Raw genomic sequence first — 17,797 nt, forward strand, 5'->3', positions numbered from 1 at the left:
ACTGTGGATTAAACAGTAAAGTTTCTGGAAGGTATCTCAACTTCCATTATTAATGAATAGCGCTTATGAATCTGTGCTACTTTAAAGAAAATGAAAAATTTCAGAAGGATAGACATCATCCTTTATAGCTAAGGCTAAGTTTTTGTCAGGGATATTTTTAGTGGAAGTCAGGGACAAGTCACAGGCCTCTGTGAATTTCTGTTTATTGCCTGTGACCTGTCCCTGACTTCTACTAAAAATATCCCTGACAAAAGGGGTAGGTGGGTTTGGCACCCACTGCTGCTGGGGCTCCCGGGTCCCCCACCTCTGCAGTGGATGGAGGCTCCAGGATCCCCTGCCTGCAGGGCTGGGCTGCTGCGGAGTCCCCTTGTCCCCGGGGCAGCTGGGAGCTGCAGGTTCCCCCCGTTGCGGCCAGGCAAATGCAGGGGGTCCCCCCACTGCATGCTGGGCAGCTGCGGGGGGTCCCTACCAGGGTGGAGGGTGGCTGGGAGCTCCAGCCCTAGGGCAGAAAATGTCACAGAGGTCAATGGAAGTCACAGATTCCATGACTTCGTGATATAATCGTAGCCTTACTTATGGCTGCAGTTCTGACTAAAATTATAATCTAGCTGCTGCCTCTTACAAAGGAATAGTTCTGCTTTATTTTCCTCCTTTCCGTTTCATTTACGTCAGGGGTAGTTAATAGGCAGACTGTGGGCCAAATCCTGACTGCCAGACGCTTTTGAATAGACCCCGAAATCTTTTCATTTACTTATCACTAGTGTTGGTTTATTATTATTTATTATTTTCTCTGGAGCCTGGACCTTGACTATACCTTTGACCAAGAAATTTGGACCTTGACAAAAAATAATTGACTACCTCTGATTTAAGTATTGAAAAGCCGAAGGTAAGTCTTACATAAAAAATGGCTTCCATTATTTATATAATAATCATACAGGGCATTTCCTGGGGATAAATAGCTATCTGGAGGAGGTGATGACCTTAACCTGAGCTGAGGATTAATTCCCAGGAAGTGCCCGGCATAGAGACCATCACGTCAATAAGATATGAGAGTTGGGCAGTGGAAAAGCCTATAAATTCCTATTGTATGTGTACATATGGTTGTATTATAGGTGATGCAGCTGCTATGTGCGTGGTGTTTCTAGATAACTAATACATTATATGTTATCTAGCTGAATTGTTTGACAATGATCTATTGACATTCCTGTTTGAGTAAATGAACATTTATCCTAATACAAATTACAGTTTCACCTAAATTATCTGTACTATTAAATCATAAAATATTTAGTCTTGTTAAACTAGATCCATTTAGTAATCTACTTGTTTATTTTTTGCATTTTATATGTATATTCTAGTCAAGGGTACAAAATAAAATGTTTTAGAAAGGTCGTAGTTAAGCTTTGAAATTGCGTATTGGAAACATTTTGCACCCTCTGGTGAGAATCTTAATAACTTAGTTAAATTTAGGGTAGGTAAAGTCAGAATTTGCACTCAGCATGCAGAAGGTAGGGACCTGTTGTCCTTTTCCTCAATGCTTAAACACGAGTTCCTTTTCTTAAAGAAGTTTTGATGCTATTTCTGTAGCTAACAGGAGATACCATACCTGAGTGGAATATATGGAGATATACCTATCTCGTAGAACTGGAAAGGACCTTGAAAGGTCATTGAGTCCAGTCCCCTGCCTTCACTAGCAGGACCAATTTTTTGCCCCAGATCTCTAAATGGCCCCCTCAAGGATTGAATTCACAACCCTGGGTTTAGCAGGCCAATGCTCAAACCACTGAGCTATCCTTCCCCCCCGAGTTTTGACTCTGTGTTTATAGAGATAAGGATGTCTTGCACTTACCTCTATGCACAGAAATTTGAAAAATGATTTGTATTAGGAGCTTGCCCGTTCTAAATCCTATAAGGTGATCTCTAGCTGCAAATCTCTTAGTAATGGGGTTGGGAGGCTAGTGTGGTGTGGGTTGTTCTTTTAAATATATATTCCCAAATACAAAACATCAGTAAGGTTGAGTACATATATTTAAAAAGTAAGCCATCTTAAACCCTCAAGAACAGTGCAACTAACCAAAAATGTTTGTTGTTCAAGTGCTGTTCTTGTCAATTCTAAGTAGGTGTGCGCATGCCATGTGCAGAATCGTCAGAAGGTACCCATCAGGTCAGCTGAGGCAACCCCTGAAGTTGCTCCTTCATGGTGCCGCATACAAGTCCCTGCCCACCCTCCACATTCTCAGCTCCTTCTTACCACCAATGACAGTCATTGGAGCTGAGTGTCACTCTTGCTTCAGCAAGCAGTCCCCTAGTGATTTCTCTTATATCCAAACCTGTAAATCGTTAAATAGTTTAGTATTAGTTATAGTTAGTTCATGTTTGGGTGGGGGCCCTCCGATTTGTCTCCCTTCTTGGAGTTCAGGATATGTCTCAATCCCAAGAGTTTAAACTACGGGACCTGCCACAAACCCATGCCAAAGGGTGATCCCCGCGACTCCTGCCTAAAGTGCCTGGGGGAATCCCATCAAACAGATCATTGCAGGATCTGCAAAGGATTCCACCCTACAAATGAAAAAGAAAGGCTCAAGCAACTCAACGTGGAGTCCGCCCTCTGTCCCCAATCAGCTCCAGGCCAGCAGGACATGGCACCCAGCACCTCTGTGCCTAATGCATTGGCCTCTGTTAGAGTGGTTATGGCACTGGGGAAGGACTCTACACATAGAGACTCTCAGCACTGTCACTCCCCGGCGGCAGCATGGCATTCACCAGTGCCTCACAAGAAGAACGATAGAGGGCGCTTGCCCCTGGTGAGAGCAGCTGGGTCTGACAACACTAGCGGTGTGCTTCCCGTGCAGGGGTACCTGGCGCCTGTCTCACAGGAAACGGCACAGTCAACTTCAGGCCCGCATAGGGGTCCATAGAGTTTGGCGCCAGTGGACTCTCCTTTTGGGGAGTGCCAGGTGGAGGAGTTGGAGCTCCCTTCCACCCCAGACACATTCAAGGTAGCCAGGGATCCGATTTGCGATGATGGCACCACAGTCCCCTTCCAGGTGAGACAGACCTCTGGCACCACAAGGTACAGCGTAGTCAAGAGGCAAGCCAGCAATGATGGAGCACCGTTCGCCTTTCTCTCCCCTCCCCCACCCCCCAGGACCGTCCCACTTGGCACTGCCGTGGTCTCTGCTCTTGGAGTCAGAGTCATTGGACTCCGAGGCAGAGTCTTAATACTCAAGGTGCAGACGGCACTGGTTGGAATGGTGCTGCTGTAGGCAGGTCAAGCCTCCCCATGGTACTGTGGCCGGTGCAGTGGCAGAGGTCCATGCAGTGGCCAGTCTGGACCCCATGGGCATACCATCAGGCCCAGGGTACCTATTCCAGGGGCTCCCAGTCTGTCGCTTCAGAAGGGCATGCCCCTTCTCCACCTGAAGTTTAAGGAGCTGATCCCTGCAGACTCTAGAACAGAGTTTGCAGCTGTGATGGAGGAGAGAAGGGCAAGGACCTCATTGCAGGCCTCCCTGTATGAAGCGGACTCAACCACGTGAATCATGTCCTCCGCCATTGCCAGGAGGAGAAGTTTGTGGCTTTGGGTGTCGTGCCTCCCCCCAGAGGTTCACCAGACAATCCAAGACTTGTCCTTTGATGGCTCGGGGTTGTTTTCTGAACAGGCGGACTCCAAACTCCATAGCCTAAAGGATGCAAGGGCAACACTTAAATCCCTGGGACTGCATACTTCTGCTACCCAGAGAATGCATTTTAAGGCCCAACCTCCCCCACATTCCTATCCTCCCCACCCTAGGCAGGACTTCTCCAGGAAGCAGAGAAGGAATAGCTCAGTGGTTTAAGCATTGGCCTGCTAAACCCAGGGTTATGAGTTCAATCCTTGAGGAGGCCACTTACGGATCTGGGGCAAAATCAGTACTTGGTCCTGCTAGTGAAAGCAGGGGGCTGGACTTGATGACCTTTCAAGGTCCCTTCCAGTTCTGTGAGATTGGTATATCTCCATATATTTATTTTATTTAATAACAGACACAGACCTCCCCAGCCTCCGTCTAATCAAGGCCAGGGCTCAGTGAGGCAGTCCTCTGGTTCCAGGCATGCCTTTTTGATGGTGTGCCTGCAGGCAATGCACCAGTCCAGTCACCGGATCCTTCTCCCTGTTTTCTGAACAGTCTATCCCACTTGTATCCTGCGTGGGCCCAGATAACCTCAGAACGCTGGGTTCTCCGTACAGTAGATGTGGGATGTTCCCTCCAATTCTGCCCCCCCCCCCCTCCCTCCCATCCCTTTTCCCTGTTCCTCATCAGGGACTCTTCTCACAAGCAGCTTCTCATGCAGGAGGTGTAAATGCTCTCAGTCTCAGGAGCGGTAGAGGAGGTCCTTCAGGGCCTATGGGGCAAGGATTTTTACTCCCGATATTTCCTGAACCCCAAAGCCAAAGGGGGTCTCAGATTCATACTCGACAGATTCATGAAGGAACAGAAGTTCTGCATGATCTCCTTTTGGCCACCATCATCCCCTCCTGGATCTGGGCGACTGGTACGCCACCCTTGACTTGAAGGACACATCATCTGGATTGAACGGTCTTCAGCTGTTGTTAAGACTGCACCGATCACAACATGTCCGCCATTCTTCTCGCATTCTTGCCTTTCTGCTCCACGTTCGTCCGAAACGTTTAACAATGTCATCTTCCCATCTTCTTGGAGGCCGATCAGGTGGTCTCTTCTGTTCTCACGGGTACCACTCAGTAATGATTGCGGTCCACCTATTGTCCGTGAGCCCTGCTATGTGGCCCGCCCATCGTATCTTCTTATATCTGCTTTCCGTGACAATATCTTTCACACCGCTGCGTTCTCTAGTCATTTCATTTGGGATACGATCCAGAAGGGAAATTCCCAACATAGTTCGTTTCATTGCCCTTTCAGCTACTGACAGCCGCTGTTCTTTTTTCTTTGTCAGTGCTCACGTTTCACTGCCATGCAGCATGGCTGGCAGCACTGTTGAATTGAAGATATTTGTATGGGTGGTCTTGTCAGTTTTTCCTTTGAGGACGTCCTTGATGGAATTAAACGCACACCATCCTGCCCGAATCCTTCGTAAGAGTTCTCCGTTCATGTCTTGGCGCATATTCATTTCTTGGCCCAAATATATGTACTGTTCCACTTCTTAAATTTCTTCTCCTGTTACCATTATTTGGGCTTTTCGTAAGAGGTCTGATTGCATGTATTTCATTTTGCAGCGGTTCATTTTCAGACTGACCTGACTGCTTTTCTTGTTGAGTCTTCATAGCATGCTCTGCAGTTGGTTGGTGCTTTCGGCAATTAGTACGATGTCGTCTGCGAATCTGAGATGAGATAATCGTTCTCCATTTATGTTAACAGCACTCCTCCAATTGATCTTGTTCATAACCATTTCGAGGCAGGCGGTAAATAGTTTCAGTGAAATCGTATCTCCTTGCTTTACGCCTTTCTCGATTGGGATGCGGAGGGGAGTTTCGAGGAGAGTAATGTCTGTTGTACATCCAGTATTCGCTTCCTTCAACAGACTGATGTACTGCATGTTAATGCCCTGCTCTGCGAGTGCCTTTAATAAGGGTTGAACTCAATGCTATCTAAGGCCTTTTCATAGTCGACGAAAGCAATGCACAACGGGAGTTTGTATTCCCTCGCTCTTTCTAGGAGCAGGCTAAGGGTAAATATATGGTCGATCGTGAAACCCTGCCTGCTCTCTAGGCTGTTGTTCATCCAGACTCTGCGAGAGTTGGTTCGTTATCACCTTTTGTAAAGAGTTTATAGATATGAGAGAACAGGCATATAGGGTGATAGTTCTTAAGATTTTCTCTTTTTCCTCCTCCCCCCTTCCCCCACTTGTACAGCAAGATGGTATTCGACTCCTTCCAGCTTGATGGTATTTTTCCTTCTTCGAGGTATCGACTGAATCTTAAAGCGAGGGCTTCCAAATTTTTTTCGCCTCCTGCGGAAATAATTTCTGACGTTATTCCATCTTTGCCTGAAGCTTTTCTGATGAAGTGGGCATTCACCCATGAAAGCTTATGCTCCAATACCTCTGTTAGTCTTAAAGGTGCCACAGGACCCTCTGTTGCTTTTTACAGACTCAGACTAACATGGCTACCCCTCTGATACTTGACACCAAATGCGTGACAGTCGTGGCCGCCTTCCTGAGAAGATGGCAGGTGTTCCCATGTCTCGTCGACTGGTTTGTCAAGGGCCGCTCCAGGGCTCAGGTAAAGGCACATGTACATCTGATACAATCAACCTTCGACTGTTTGGGTCTATTGCTGGATGTGCCCAAGTACACCCTATCCCCAAACCAGAGGATAGAGTTTATAGGAGCAATCTTAGACTCCACCCAAGCAAGGGCGTTCCTGTCAGAGTTGCGCTTTCATGTGCCCCATCATAGAGGAGACTTAACATTTTCCCCAACATGACGGCACCGAACTGCTTGAAGCTGCTCGCTAACACGACCGCTTGCACATATGTAGTCCAGCACGCAAGGCTCCGGCTCAGACCCCTTCAGGTCTGGCTGGCTTCAGTATGCCATCCAAGCTGGGAGAGCTTCCTCCTCGGGTTGTCAAATCCTTCCATTGGTGGCTCAACCCTCAGGCAGTTGTGCAGGAGTGCCCTTCTCCAGGTGGCAACCATCGATGTTGCTGGTCACGGATGCGTCAATGTTGGGGTGGGGTGTGCATCTTGGGGCCTTCAGGATCCAAGGCCTCTGGTCCCAAGCAGAACTCTCACTCCATATCCATGTCAGAGAGCTGAGGGCAGTTCACTTAGCCTGTCAAACCTTCCAATCCCACCTGGAGGGCAGGTGTGTATCAGTCATGACAGACAATACAACAGTGATGTTTGTTTTATATAATCAGACAGGGTGGAGTGCTCTCCTCCCTTATGCCAGGAAGCCCTCAAACTGTGGGACTTCTGCATAGGTCACTCAATACACCTAGAGTCGTCGTACCTTCTGGCATCCTAGAATGAGCTGGCAAACCACCTCAGAAGATCCTTCCGTGGCCACGAGTGGTTGAATCACCTGGACAGTGTGAACAGCATCTTCCAATGGTGGGGAATTCCCCAGGTGGACCTGTTCGTGATGAAATTGAACAGGAAGTGTCAGCAGTTTTGCTCCTTTATGAATCACAGCCCAGGCTCAAATGCAGACACATTTCTCCTTCCCTGGGTGGACCATCTATTCTATGCATCTTCCCCTACCCGGCCCTTCCCGCTCGTTCACAAGGTCCTGCTCCATGTCAGAAGGGACAGAGGGACAGCATCAGTCATCCTTATAGCACCGGCCTGGCCCTGCCAACACTGGTACACAACACTCCTGGAACTGTCAGTAGCCACTCTGATCACCCTGCCATAGGTGCCAGACCTCATCATTCAAGACCACAGTCGCCTTCAGCGTCCTGACCTTGAGTTTCTCCACCTCACAGCATGGAAGCTTCCTGGCTAAACCACGTGGAGTTGGCATGCTCCGCATCTGTCAGGGAGGTCTTACTTGGCAGCCGAAAGCTGTCTACTAGAGCTACTTAGCCAAGTGGAAGAGCTTTTCGATTTGTGTGACACAGAAGGGCGCATCACCGATTCAAGCATCAATACCCTTCATCTTGAACTATCTGTTGCACTTGAAGCACTCAGGTCTGGTGGTTTCATCCTTAAAGGTTCGCCTGGCGGCCATCTCGGCATTCCACCCAGGATGGACCGTCGATCGGTCTTTGCTAGATCTATGGTAGGACATTTTCTCAAGGGCCTAGATAGGTTATACTCTCCAGTCTTCCATCCGTTATCAGCATGGGACCTTAACTTGGTGCTCTCCCAGATTAATGGGACCTCCCTTCGAGCCCTTAGCAACATGCTCGCTCCTGGACCTCCTTATGGAAAGTAGCATTCCTGATAGACACCCTCCTGGCTGAAGTTATTGCTAAGCTCAAGGCTTTGACATCCAAGCCTCCATATATGGTCTTCTGTAAAGACAAGGTCTAGTTGCGGCCTCATCCAGCCTTCCTGCCAAAATTGGTAACTCAGTTTCACACAAGTCATGACATCTTCCTCCCAGTGTTTTTATCTTAAAGCCACATGCCTACAACTGGGAACAAATGCTCCTCTCTCTGGATGTCAGGCGGGCACTGGCTTTCTATGTTGAAAGGACAAAAATTCCGAAAGTCTAATCAGCTCTTTATCACTATAGTGGACAGGATGAAGGGTCTCCCTGTATCGTCCCAAAGAATTTCATCATGGATCACGTCCTGCATTCGAGCTTGGCGAAAGTGCCAGTCCCAGCTCTAACAGCGCATTCCACAAAGGCACAGGCCTCCTCGCCGCATTCCTGACCTAAGTCTCTATACAGGAGATTTGTAGGGCAGCAACCTGGTCATCAATCCACACGTTCACTTTGCATTATGCCATCATCCAGCATGCCAGGGACGATGCAGCTTTCGGCAGAGTTGCGCTTCAGTCAGCGAATCTATGAGCTCCGATGACTTCTCCGACAGTCTGCTTGGGAGTCACCTACTTGGAATCGACGTGAAGCAGCACTCGAAGAAAAACGATAACTTATCTTTTTGTAACTGTTATTCTTTGAGATGTGTTGCTCATGTCCATTCCAAGATCTACCTGCCTTCCCCTCTGTTGAAGCCTCCGGCAAGAAGGAACTGAGGAGGCAGCAGTTCGGCAGGGACCTGTACGCGGCGCCATGAAGGCGTGGCTCCAGAGGGCATCTAAGCTGACCTGACTGGTACCGCTAGGGGAAAAACCTTCCGACGACTATGCACACACACACCTACTTGAAATGGATATTGGCAACACATCTCAAAGAACAACAGTTACTCTTGGTAACTGTTTTTTCTGATAGTTAAATAATTTATTTTATATTTTTGACTGTTAGTTCAAGTTCTATCGTAGCCCTTCTCCTTCCATCTTATATTTTGCCTGCCATAGTTTATGCTGCTTTCTATTGGCTTTATTAGGACTGCATTTTCATTTTCTTAAGGATACCTGTCTGTCTTGAATAATCTCTGGAACCTTGTCATTTAACCATGGTGGGTTTTCTCTATTCAGGACGTGCTATGTAAAGGATTTTTTATCTGAAAATTGAAATAGCCCATTTAAAAGTGTCTCCCTTTTAAAGCCGCAATAAAAAAATCTGATTTGAAATTTCAAGTATTACTTAAAAGGCAGGTCTGTACTTGCCATGTGTGTGCAGTATTTGGTGTTAATCCCAAACTGCAATGGCTCAAGAAAGAACTTCTCCAGGAAAACAGCAAATGGTAGCAGGGTGGCTTTGATCTTCACTATATAAACAATTACACTGCCAGTAGAGACAACTTAAAGGAAATCACTGTATCATGGCCAGCATAATTTTAAGTATTACATGGCATGGGCCAATGAATGGCTTTTGCACTGCCTGACATTTTTATAGTGTATTATTGTTTGCCCTCCTATCTTGAAACAGATGGCAATTGATGGATTTTCCACAAAGAAATCATAGCTATATTTTAGATGAGTAAAGAATGTACTTGTTAAAATGGACTAAATTTTCATGTGTTTTTTTTCAGCAAAATTCAATAAATTAAAAAGCTTTTATAGCATCTAATGAGTTAAGAAACCACTTTAACTTTCCTGAATTTCATCATTTGCACTGTCTCTACAAATACTTTAATGTTTGTGCTACCACTGTTTATACAGACTTATGGCATACAAACTTCTGCCTGATGTGCTTTATTTTAGGTTACAGAATTCCATTGAAAAAAGATTCTGGAGATGATAAAACAGATGAGGAAATGGAGGGGACTCATTCAGAAGATGAGATGTTTGCTCAGAGGGGTCTCCGACGATCACAAAGCATGAAATCTGTGAAAAGTATTAAAGGCCGTAAAGAGGCAAGTGCAGCGTTTAATTTGAAAGTATTGCATTCCATTAATAACAATGTAATTTGAAAACATAATAGTACAAGAAATCAGAATATTTCCTTTATAAAGGACATAGGGTGGTTCTAAATTGTAAGTGGAATGTGGAACACAGCATGTGTAGTTATGGTCCAAAAAGCCACCACTCATTTTTCTGCCTTCTAAAGGGAAACAAGAGAAGAATAGTTAACTACACAAGACAAAGGGAAAAAAACATACTGAACATATAAATATAACTGAATAAAAGAAATTAAGCTTTTTACCCTCTGAGCACTGTCTCCCAAATGTGTACTTACCACAGTAATGGTGAAACTACAGGCCCAGAGTCTAGAAACAGCTTGAAGGGAGGGAGCTGACTGTCATGACATCTCATTTGAGGTGTGGCTGATGCAACCCCGCACTATGCATACGGGGATCCGATAAGGGATAGGACCATTCACATTTTTGTTGTATCCCGTGGATACTTTGAACAAGTGCTAATAAATACTGTACTTTGATTTATAACGCAAAGAGGAGAAAAGCTCCTATGCAGGGCTCTACACGCTCTTCATACGGATTTAAAGATACAACATGAGAACCAGGAGCACCAACAATACTGCAACATAAACACACATTGCAGTCCTCTTCACAACATTTCTGCCTGTCAGAAGTCTGGGTTTTTCAGCACATCCTGAAGGTCAACAAATTTTGGCCTGTTCTAGATGCAAATGGAGGTGGGAAAGAGAGTAGCTTTCTAAGCAGAAGGCCACTCATGAAGAAGGCCCAGCTGACAGCTCCTTCTCATGCTCAAGCACCTTTAACTGGAGCTGTACAGGACAATAAGGGGAAAGGCAGTCTCTTTTACGCACATCCCAGGTAATTTAGGGCTTTGTAACTCAAAACATCACTCTAAATTCTGTCTGGAAATCAAGATACAGTCAGAGCAGATCCTAGAGTATTGGTATCATGTTTCCAAATACCTTTTTACCAAATGAGCTGTTATGGACTATGCCATTTTATATTTCAGCTTCTGCATTTATTTAAGGTGAAGCTCCAAGTAAAGCCTGCTGCAATAATCTGAGTTGGAGGTGACAGATGCATGGGTGATAGCAGCAGGGTCTTTAAACAAAAGAAATGACTCCATGTTTCAAGCCAGCTGTAGCTGAAATAAAGCTATTCTCGCTACTGGATGGCTATGTAACATCAGCTGGGAGTCCAGCAGTATCACCAGGCAATGAATTTTAATATTAGATGGCCAGTACACAATCCCAAGTAAGAGGGTATATATTTTGGTTACTTCTCCAACCTGCCAATATCTTGGTCTTGCTGACTTTCAATCAGCTAGCTCTCTACGCCCCAACCTCTGCCTAACCTTCGGTAAGGTGTGTGATAGCATTGGTGGGATCAGACGAGATAAACAGCTGGGTATTAGCATCCTGTCTCCTCAGACAACTTCCTAGTAACTAGATAGATAGATAGTACAAAACAAAATTATGCAGAATCCCACACAAGAGGTTGCCGGACAGAAGGGCACATTCTGTAAACCACTCTCTGGGAGTTTCATGACTGCTGTAAGATCTTAACAAGTAACATGTTCAGTCCCTGTCATGATAGCTGGATGAATGTATTGAATCTAGTCCTGTATCAAGTGGTCTAATCCTATATAATACACCTCTACCCCAATATAACGCTGTCCTCGGGAGCCAAAAAATCTTACCACGTTATAGGTGAAACTGCGTTATATCGAACTTGCTTTGATCCGCCGGAGTGCGCAGCCCTGCCCCCCCGGAGCGCTGCTTTACTGTGTTATATCCGAATTCGTGTTATATCGGGTCGCGTTATATCAGGGTAGATGTGTACCTGGTTGTGGCAACTGAATTGAAATATGCTGAAGTTGAATCATAAAAAATGTTTTTTTTTTTTAAAAAAAAAATCACTTTTTTGTCTTGGTAATTTTTATGCAACTTAAATGGTAACACTTGATTTCTAACACAACTTTCTCTTTCAGATACGGTATGGCTCATTAAAACATAAAGTAAAGAAGAGGCCTGCGGTGTATTTTTAAGTGTACTACACTTTAAAGACAAACTGCTGTACTACAGTAACTTTACTTGGCACATCATGTGTTCAGGATTTGAGTATATATAAAAACTTTAAGCATGGTGGTAGCACTCATTTTTATCAGTCTAAACCGCTATATAAGATGCTTCTAATCTTTAATGGCTTATCATTTTTATTTGATTGTTAAATCTGGCTAGGAAAAATCCTAGGTTTCTGCACTCATTAAACTTAGTAAGAATTTAATGAATGACAAAAACAAAGCCTGATTTTCAAAGGTACTGAACAGCTGCAAATTCCATTAACATCAGTTGAACTTGGTGTTATTCAGTCTTACAAAACTTAAGCCCCTAGTGTTTCCTAGTTTACAATGCAAAAATAGGTATACTTGAATTTTTTTCTAAACCAGGTTTCCTGAAAAAGCTTTCATAATTATATAATAATGTACAGTTTTAGAGGACAGTTGAATGAAGGTGGGGAAAGGAAAAAGGAAAAGCCAGTTATATTTGGTATGTCCTTAAAAGAACTTTCTACACCTTATTTCCTAATATTTTAAATATTAATAGGTGTACTTTGATATCTGTACAACAGTTTTGCATACTTGTACAGCTGTAAAACAGTAAACATGTAATGTTAGTGATTTAAAAAAAAATCAGGTTTCACCAATGTATTTTTAAATGGCAGCAATTTAATCCTTGTATTACCACATCTTACTCTTGGTTACTTAAGCACATGGAAGATGCTATAGATAACTGCTACTAACCTTTACAGAATTTTGTCAGGTACCTTTTGTATTTTAGGGGGAGTACTTTCTCCAGCACATTCAGATGTAAAGTGACTTATGACTAATAGCCAGTTCTCAATTCTAAATTGTGGTAGATACAAATTTGCAGCAACTGCTAGATATCGGGGACCTGATCAATTTATCAGTTGTGTGGTACAACTGCCATTGAAATGAATGGGAGTAATGCAGTCACATTTGATGGACTGTTCAAGTCCAGATTATAGGTTTTTGCTAAGGCTTATTTTATATTATATTTCAGAATGGCTTTAGATATCAAACTTGAGTTCTGACCAATAATTAAAATTTATACTTTCGTTTAATTATTCCTGAAGTAGTTAAGATATTTGTGTATAAATAGCCCTTTTCAAGACTGTCTTCTCGCTGATTCAGTCAGCAATGCTCTAACCCAATTGACATCATGATTTTATTTAATTTTAAAAATCCTTTATACAAATATCTCTAACCAATAGGGATGTAAGGAAAATACTATTGTGAAAGTTTTTTTTATACGAATATCTCTGTAGCCAATAGGGATGGAAGGAAAATACTATGTTTAAAAATTAAATGGAATTTAAAATGTATTGAGTGTTGACAGAAGTGTTACTCTCAATTTAAAGGAAGGTACACTTCCAAAAACTGCCTGCCCTGCAAACCTTCTCTCAGATATGAGAGAAATACAGCAAGTAGAGACTGTAGAGAGCAGTAAAATCACGTTTCCTTCTGGAACCCCCCCCCCACCCCCCATTCAGTAGCAACCCTCTCTACTGGCCCAGTGCAGCCCACTGACAGACTTTTAAGTCTTGTTTTAGCTAGAATTTTTTTTATTCCTACTGTTACTGCCAGCAGAGCAGTTCCATTAGTGGGAGCATCTTTTGGGGCAGCTGCTGGCATTCTAACCACAGTGTCATGTAGATCATCTCTGAGCAGAGTTAAATGACACAGTTGAAAATGAGGGCTGGTTTACATTAGCATTACATCAGTGGGGCTGCAACTGTAGGAATTTAGGTGAAATTACTGCAGACATGGCTTTATAGACAAGAGTGACAATACTGATGGGAGTATTGTGCAAAGGGAGTTTCGGAAACACATTAGTACCAGTTACATTCCATAAGGGCTAAGATTGACACAGCTTTACTAAAAGATTCAATGACCTATCAGATGACAGCCACCCTCTCCCAAATGAGTATAGTACCATTGATGCCAGTGTCATGCTACCACATAGAACTGAGGTTACTGGTCCCAATCTTATAACGGTAAAGTCTGTTTCCTTACATACTTGGGCAACAGCTTTTGTTAGAGAGTTCTGCCATTCTGTTCTATTTAGGTTCGTATACCATGCCTATTGCCATGGTATCTGAGCACCATTGAGTGGGCTTTGTGTCCTTTGCTGCCTATTAGACTTAGACTTAAATTATGTAACAGGGACCTTTTGATTTCCTTTTGACCACCTTCCTAAATCCTTTGTCTCTCTGTCATCCTAGTCTAGCTAACATAGTAGCCTCTGTTTTGATAATTCAGTTGATCTAATACCAGGCCCAAACTTTCAGTATGCTGCATATTTTTGTATTGAAAACCTGTAACTGTTGTGGCACGTTAAGGCTAGTTGTCCTGACAAAAGGGTAGGAGGGGATATTCATGCCTTGTGACACTTGGGAAGACACGGAAATCAGTTGGGGCTTCTGTAGTTGGAGGAAGTGCATCTTTCCCTGTCCCTTCTTTGGCTGGGCAGAGGTGACTTTAAACTTGGAAAGATTGATATTTGAATTCCTCATTTCCCTGTCTTATTACTCTAATATTTGCCACTGTAACCACCAATAATTGCTAACATTAGCTTTTATTTTCTGATAACATGATAGTTATAAAGGTGTTCTCATTAGACATCATTGTTAACATTCCTTGTAGAGGAATGGGGCAATTCTCACCTTTCAAAGTTGCAATTTCAGGTTATCTGCCTACTCACGTAATTACTCATCAGTTTACATCCTCTTCACATTCTAAGGGTCTTTGCAAATTTAAGGGCTAGAGACTTTTTAAATTAAAGTTTAGACTCTGAAACACAATTGCACAAAAGACACACAGTCTGTTACACATGGGGGACCATTAATATTGGTTTCTCTGTGACTTGACTTGCCCAGCTCAGTACTTCACAGATCATTTTTGCAGCATTTCTTCTGTAATGCAGGTATCTCTACAGATGTTTAGATACATTGGTTTGAAAATCTCAACCATAAAAGGATTTAGCCAGACATAACATTATAATAAAGTGGTCTTGTGGCCCAATAATAACTTTTGGTAGCCCACATAATTGTTCCATTGAAGATACAAAATGTAGTGGAGGTAGATTGCAACCCACACCTACTTTATTGCTTCTCTCTCATCCCATTCTCAGTGTTCTGCTACTCACTCCTCTTTCTTAGTATGGCTCAATCACTTTTCTTCTACAATATTTGCTTCCTCTTATTTAAGTACTTTAATACCATATTGCACTTGCAACAGAATTTGCTTAGCACTACACCACTGAGTGAGCATTTTGTGTTTAGCGCTTCAGTAAGAAGGAACTTTAGCTGTGTTCTTAGTCAGTTTCACTCAACGCAGAGTGATGTGGGGTTTGCTCTTCTGAGGCCTGGGCTACACTATACAGTTAGGTCGACTTAAGGCAGCTTACATCAACCTCATTATGTCCGTGTACACACTACAGCCTTGTCCCACTGATGTAAGTGCCCTACTATACTGACATCATAATTCCACCTCCATGAGAGGCGTAGCACTTCTGTCCCTGTAGTTAGGGCAACACAGTCCCTATGTAGACACTGCATTACTTGCATCTGATGTTGGCTGTCTTGTCAATTTCACAGCTCCATGCTAGGCCATGAAATTGACAAGAAAGCCTGGCTGTTGCCTGGAGGCTCCCCACTCAGGGAGCAGAGAAGCCTGGCTCTGGCTCTCAGCCGTGAGTGGGGAGGTGAGAGGCTGGGCAGCTGCTCCCTGCTACCAGTTGGGAGTGGGGAGTCGAGAGCTGGGGGGGGGGGGCAGCTAGACTCCCTGGCTCAGCTCCCCACACTGCCCCTCTTCAGTTGGGTGAAGTGAAGTGAAGGTGCACACCACTGACAGAAGGAGGGTAGTGTGGACATCAGCCACCACAGTAGTTACTTCTATGTTAAGTTGACCGGTGGCTGTAAGTCGACTTAAGTCTGTAGTGCAGACATGCCCGAGTAACTCATTGTGCTGTGCTGCTGAACAGAAGCCAGTTGTCTGCATTCCCGGTTTTCCAGTGTGTGAGTTCTGGGAATTAAATTCTCCTGGAAGGAGATGAGAATTACAGGATGGGGAATGCTGGCAACCTTAGCCCCATGTTAATGATGGTATTGGCATACTGTCCTATCTAATTTTAATTGCTTCAGACTATTTCCTATCAGACTGTTTTTCAATCTAATAGCTCTTACTATCTAGTCATTCCTGACAGCCTATGCTTTTCTCTGTTAAATTAATCTTCATTTTTAATCGTGACTTAATGGTAAATTTCTCACTCTCCTTGAGTTTACACTCTTCAAAAGTGTAGGCTCGTTGTGTCCTCTTAGTCATTGTTTAACCAAACTATACCTATTTATTGGCTGTCCTCTTATCATGCTAGATAAACGTAGTCAACCAATTATCTGAAATATTGTGCAGTCTTTCAAACATTGTGGTGGAGTATCTTGAGGATTTGACTCGAGCAATGGTGAACATGATCTGTGTAGTTCTAGCTATTAGATTTATCAAAAAATGTTAAATAAAAATGTAAGTCCATGTCTGAGGAAATTAGCACTTTATTCTATCAGTATGCAAATTAAAATATAACCCAAATATGGTATAAATAAGAGCATTTTCAGGGAACTCTGAACTTGTCTGCCATCTACAGTATTTGTAATGTTAGTTACTTAAAGACAATTTATGCAAGATTTGTAAACCAGATGAAACAAGATTAGTCAGCGAAGCAAGATACATTTTGGAAAATGTTTGAACTTTGTATTAATGTTTAACGGGATTCATCTTGGCCACATGTACAAACACTAATAGAAATCTAAAGAGTGAACCATTAATAAGCATCTTTGAAAAGAAACTTAATGCAAACCGTGAAAGCAAAGCAACTACCAGTGTTGACCATTTTATTTCAGTTACTTCCCTGCCTCTCAGGTGATCTGATATTATGTTGAACACCTCACAGACATTAATGAACTTAAGTTGATGAGCACTATAGGAAAAACTGAAAAATGTGGTTTACAGAACGACAAAGTAAGTGTTAAAGTATTTAGCAGTGATTTCATGATGATGCATTTTATATTTTTTATGTTGATTTTATCAGTTAGGACTTCAGTATTTTTTGAAAATATTTTTTCTGTAAAGGATGGATGTTTGTGAAGGGAATATTGTAACACTTTCAAGAACTCGCATTCTGCAATGCTACAAGAACCCCAAAATTAGTCTGCATTGAGACTAAAGATAGTAGCTTTAAAAATTATTAAATAAAAGCTTTAACTTTTCTTATTGTAATATTAAATTACTGTCAACTTGTTTACATATTTGTATTTTAGAGAGCTTTTAAAACATTTTGTATCCACTTCTCTTGAAATTCTTTTGTAAATGCTACTTTCTGAGCAGGATGCAGTGTGTATGTAACTACCATAAGTATGACTTTTTAAAACAATGTAAAATAAATTGCAGACTTACTAGAAACTAACTTGTTTTGTACTTTATTATAAATTCCTCATCTGAAACAGCACACTAACTGTAGGGAGCTCCTTAAAGAATGTTTGATGTGTGGTTAAATTGTCACTAAATATTTTTGGAGTGCCTGATTTGAGAGAGACAGGAAGCTATTGTGTGCATAAAAGCTTGTTGTTCCATTAACATTGACTTGAAATAGGTAAAACATCATTAAGTGTGTAAACAAAATGAATGTACTATCTGATGACTAAATGTCAGGTTTTTTGTTTTTTTGAAAACTGCAAGTCTACCCAGATATTCTATCAATTAGGATATTCAGGTGCATTTTTTTAAATTAAATATGTCATTTTAACTAA

At 42.9% G+C, this 17,797-nt stretch overlaps 1 protein-coding gene and 1 long non-coding RNA gene across 3 annotated transcripts in view; one reads left to right on the forward strand and one right to left on the reverse strand.

Moving 5' to 3' along the window:
* Positions 1-17,450, forward strand: part of REEP3 (receptor accessory protein 3) — a 76,113-nt gene extending 58,663 nt beyond the window's left edge. For both annotated transcript variants that reach the window (XM_065551897.1, XM_005294324.5), the window contains 2 exons: positions 9,738-9,889; positions 11,904-17,450. In XM_065551897.1, the coding sequence (XP_065407969.1) occupies positions 9,738-9,889; positions 11,904-11,960 (209 nt within the window). In that variant the 3' untranslated portion in view covers positions 11,961-17,450. The remainder of the gene's footprint in view (positions 1-9,737; positions 9,890-11,903) is intronic.
* Positions 1-17,797, reverse strand: part of LOC122174118 (uncharacterized) — a 32,217-nt gene that overhangs the window by 8,576 nt on the left and 5,844 nt on the right. The gene's annotated exons all lie outside the window — the stretch shown is intronic.

This window comes from Chrysemys picta, chromosome 7 (assembly GCF_011386835.1).
Source record: "Chrysemys picta bellii isolate R12L10 chromosome 7, ASM1138683v2, whole genome shotgun sequence".
Lineage (NCBI taxonomy): Eukaryota > Metazoa > Chordata > Testudines > Emydidae > Chrysemys > Chrysemys picta.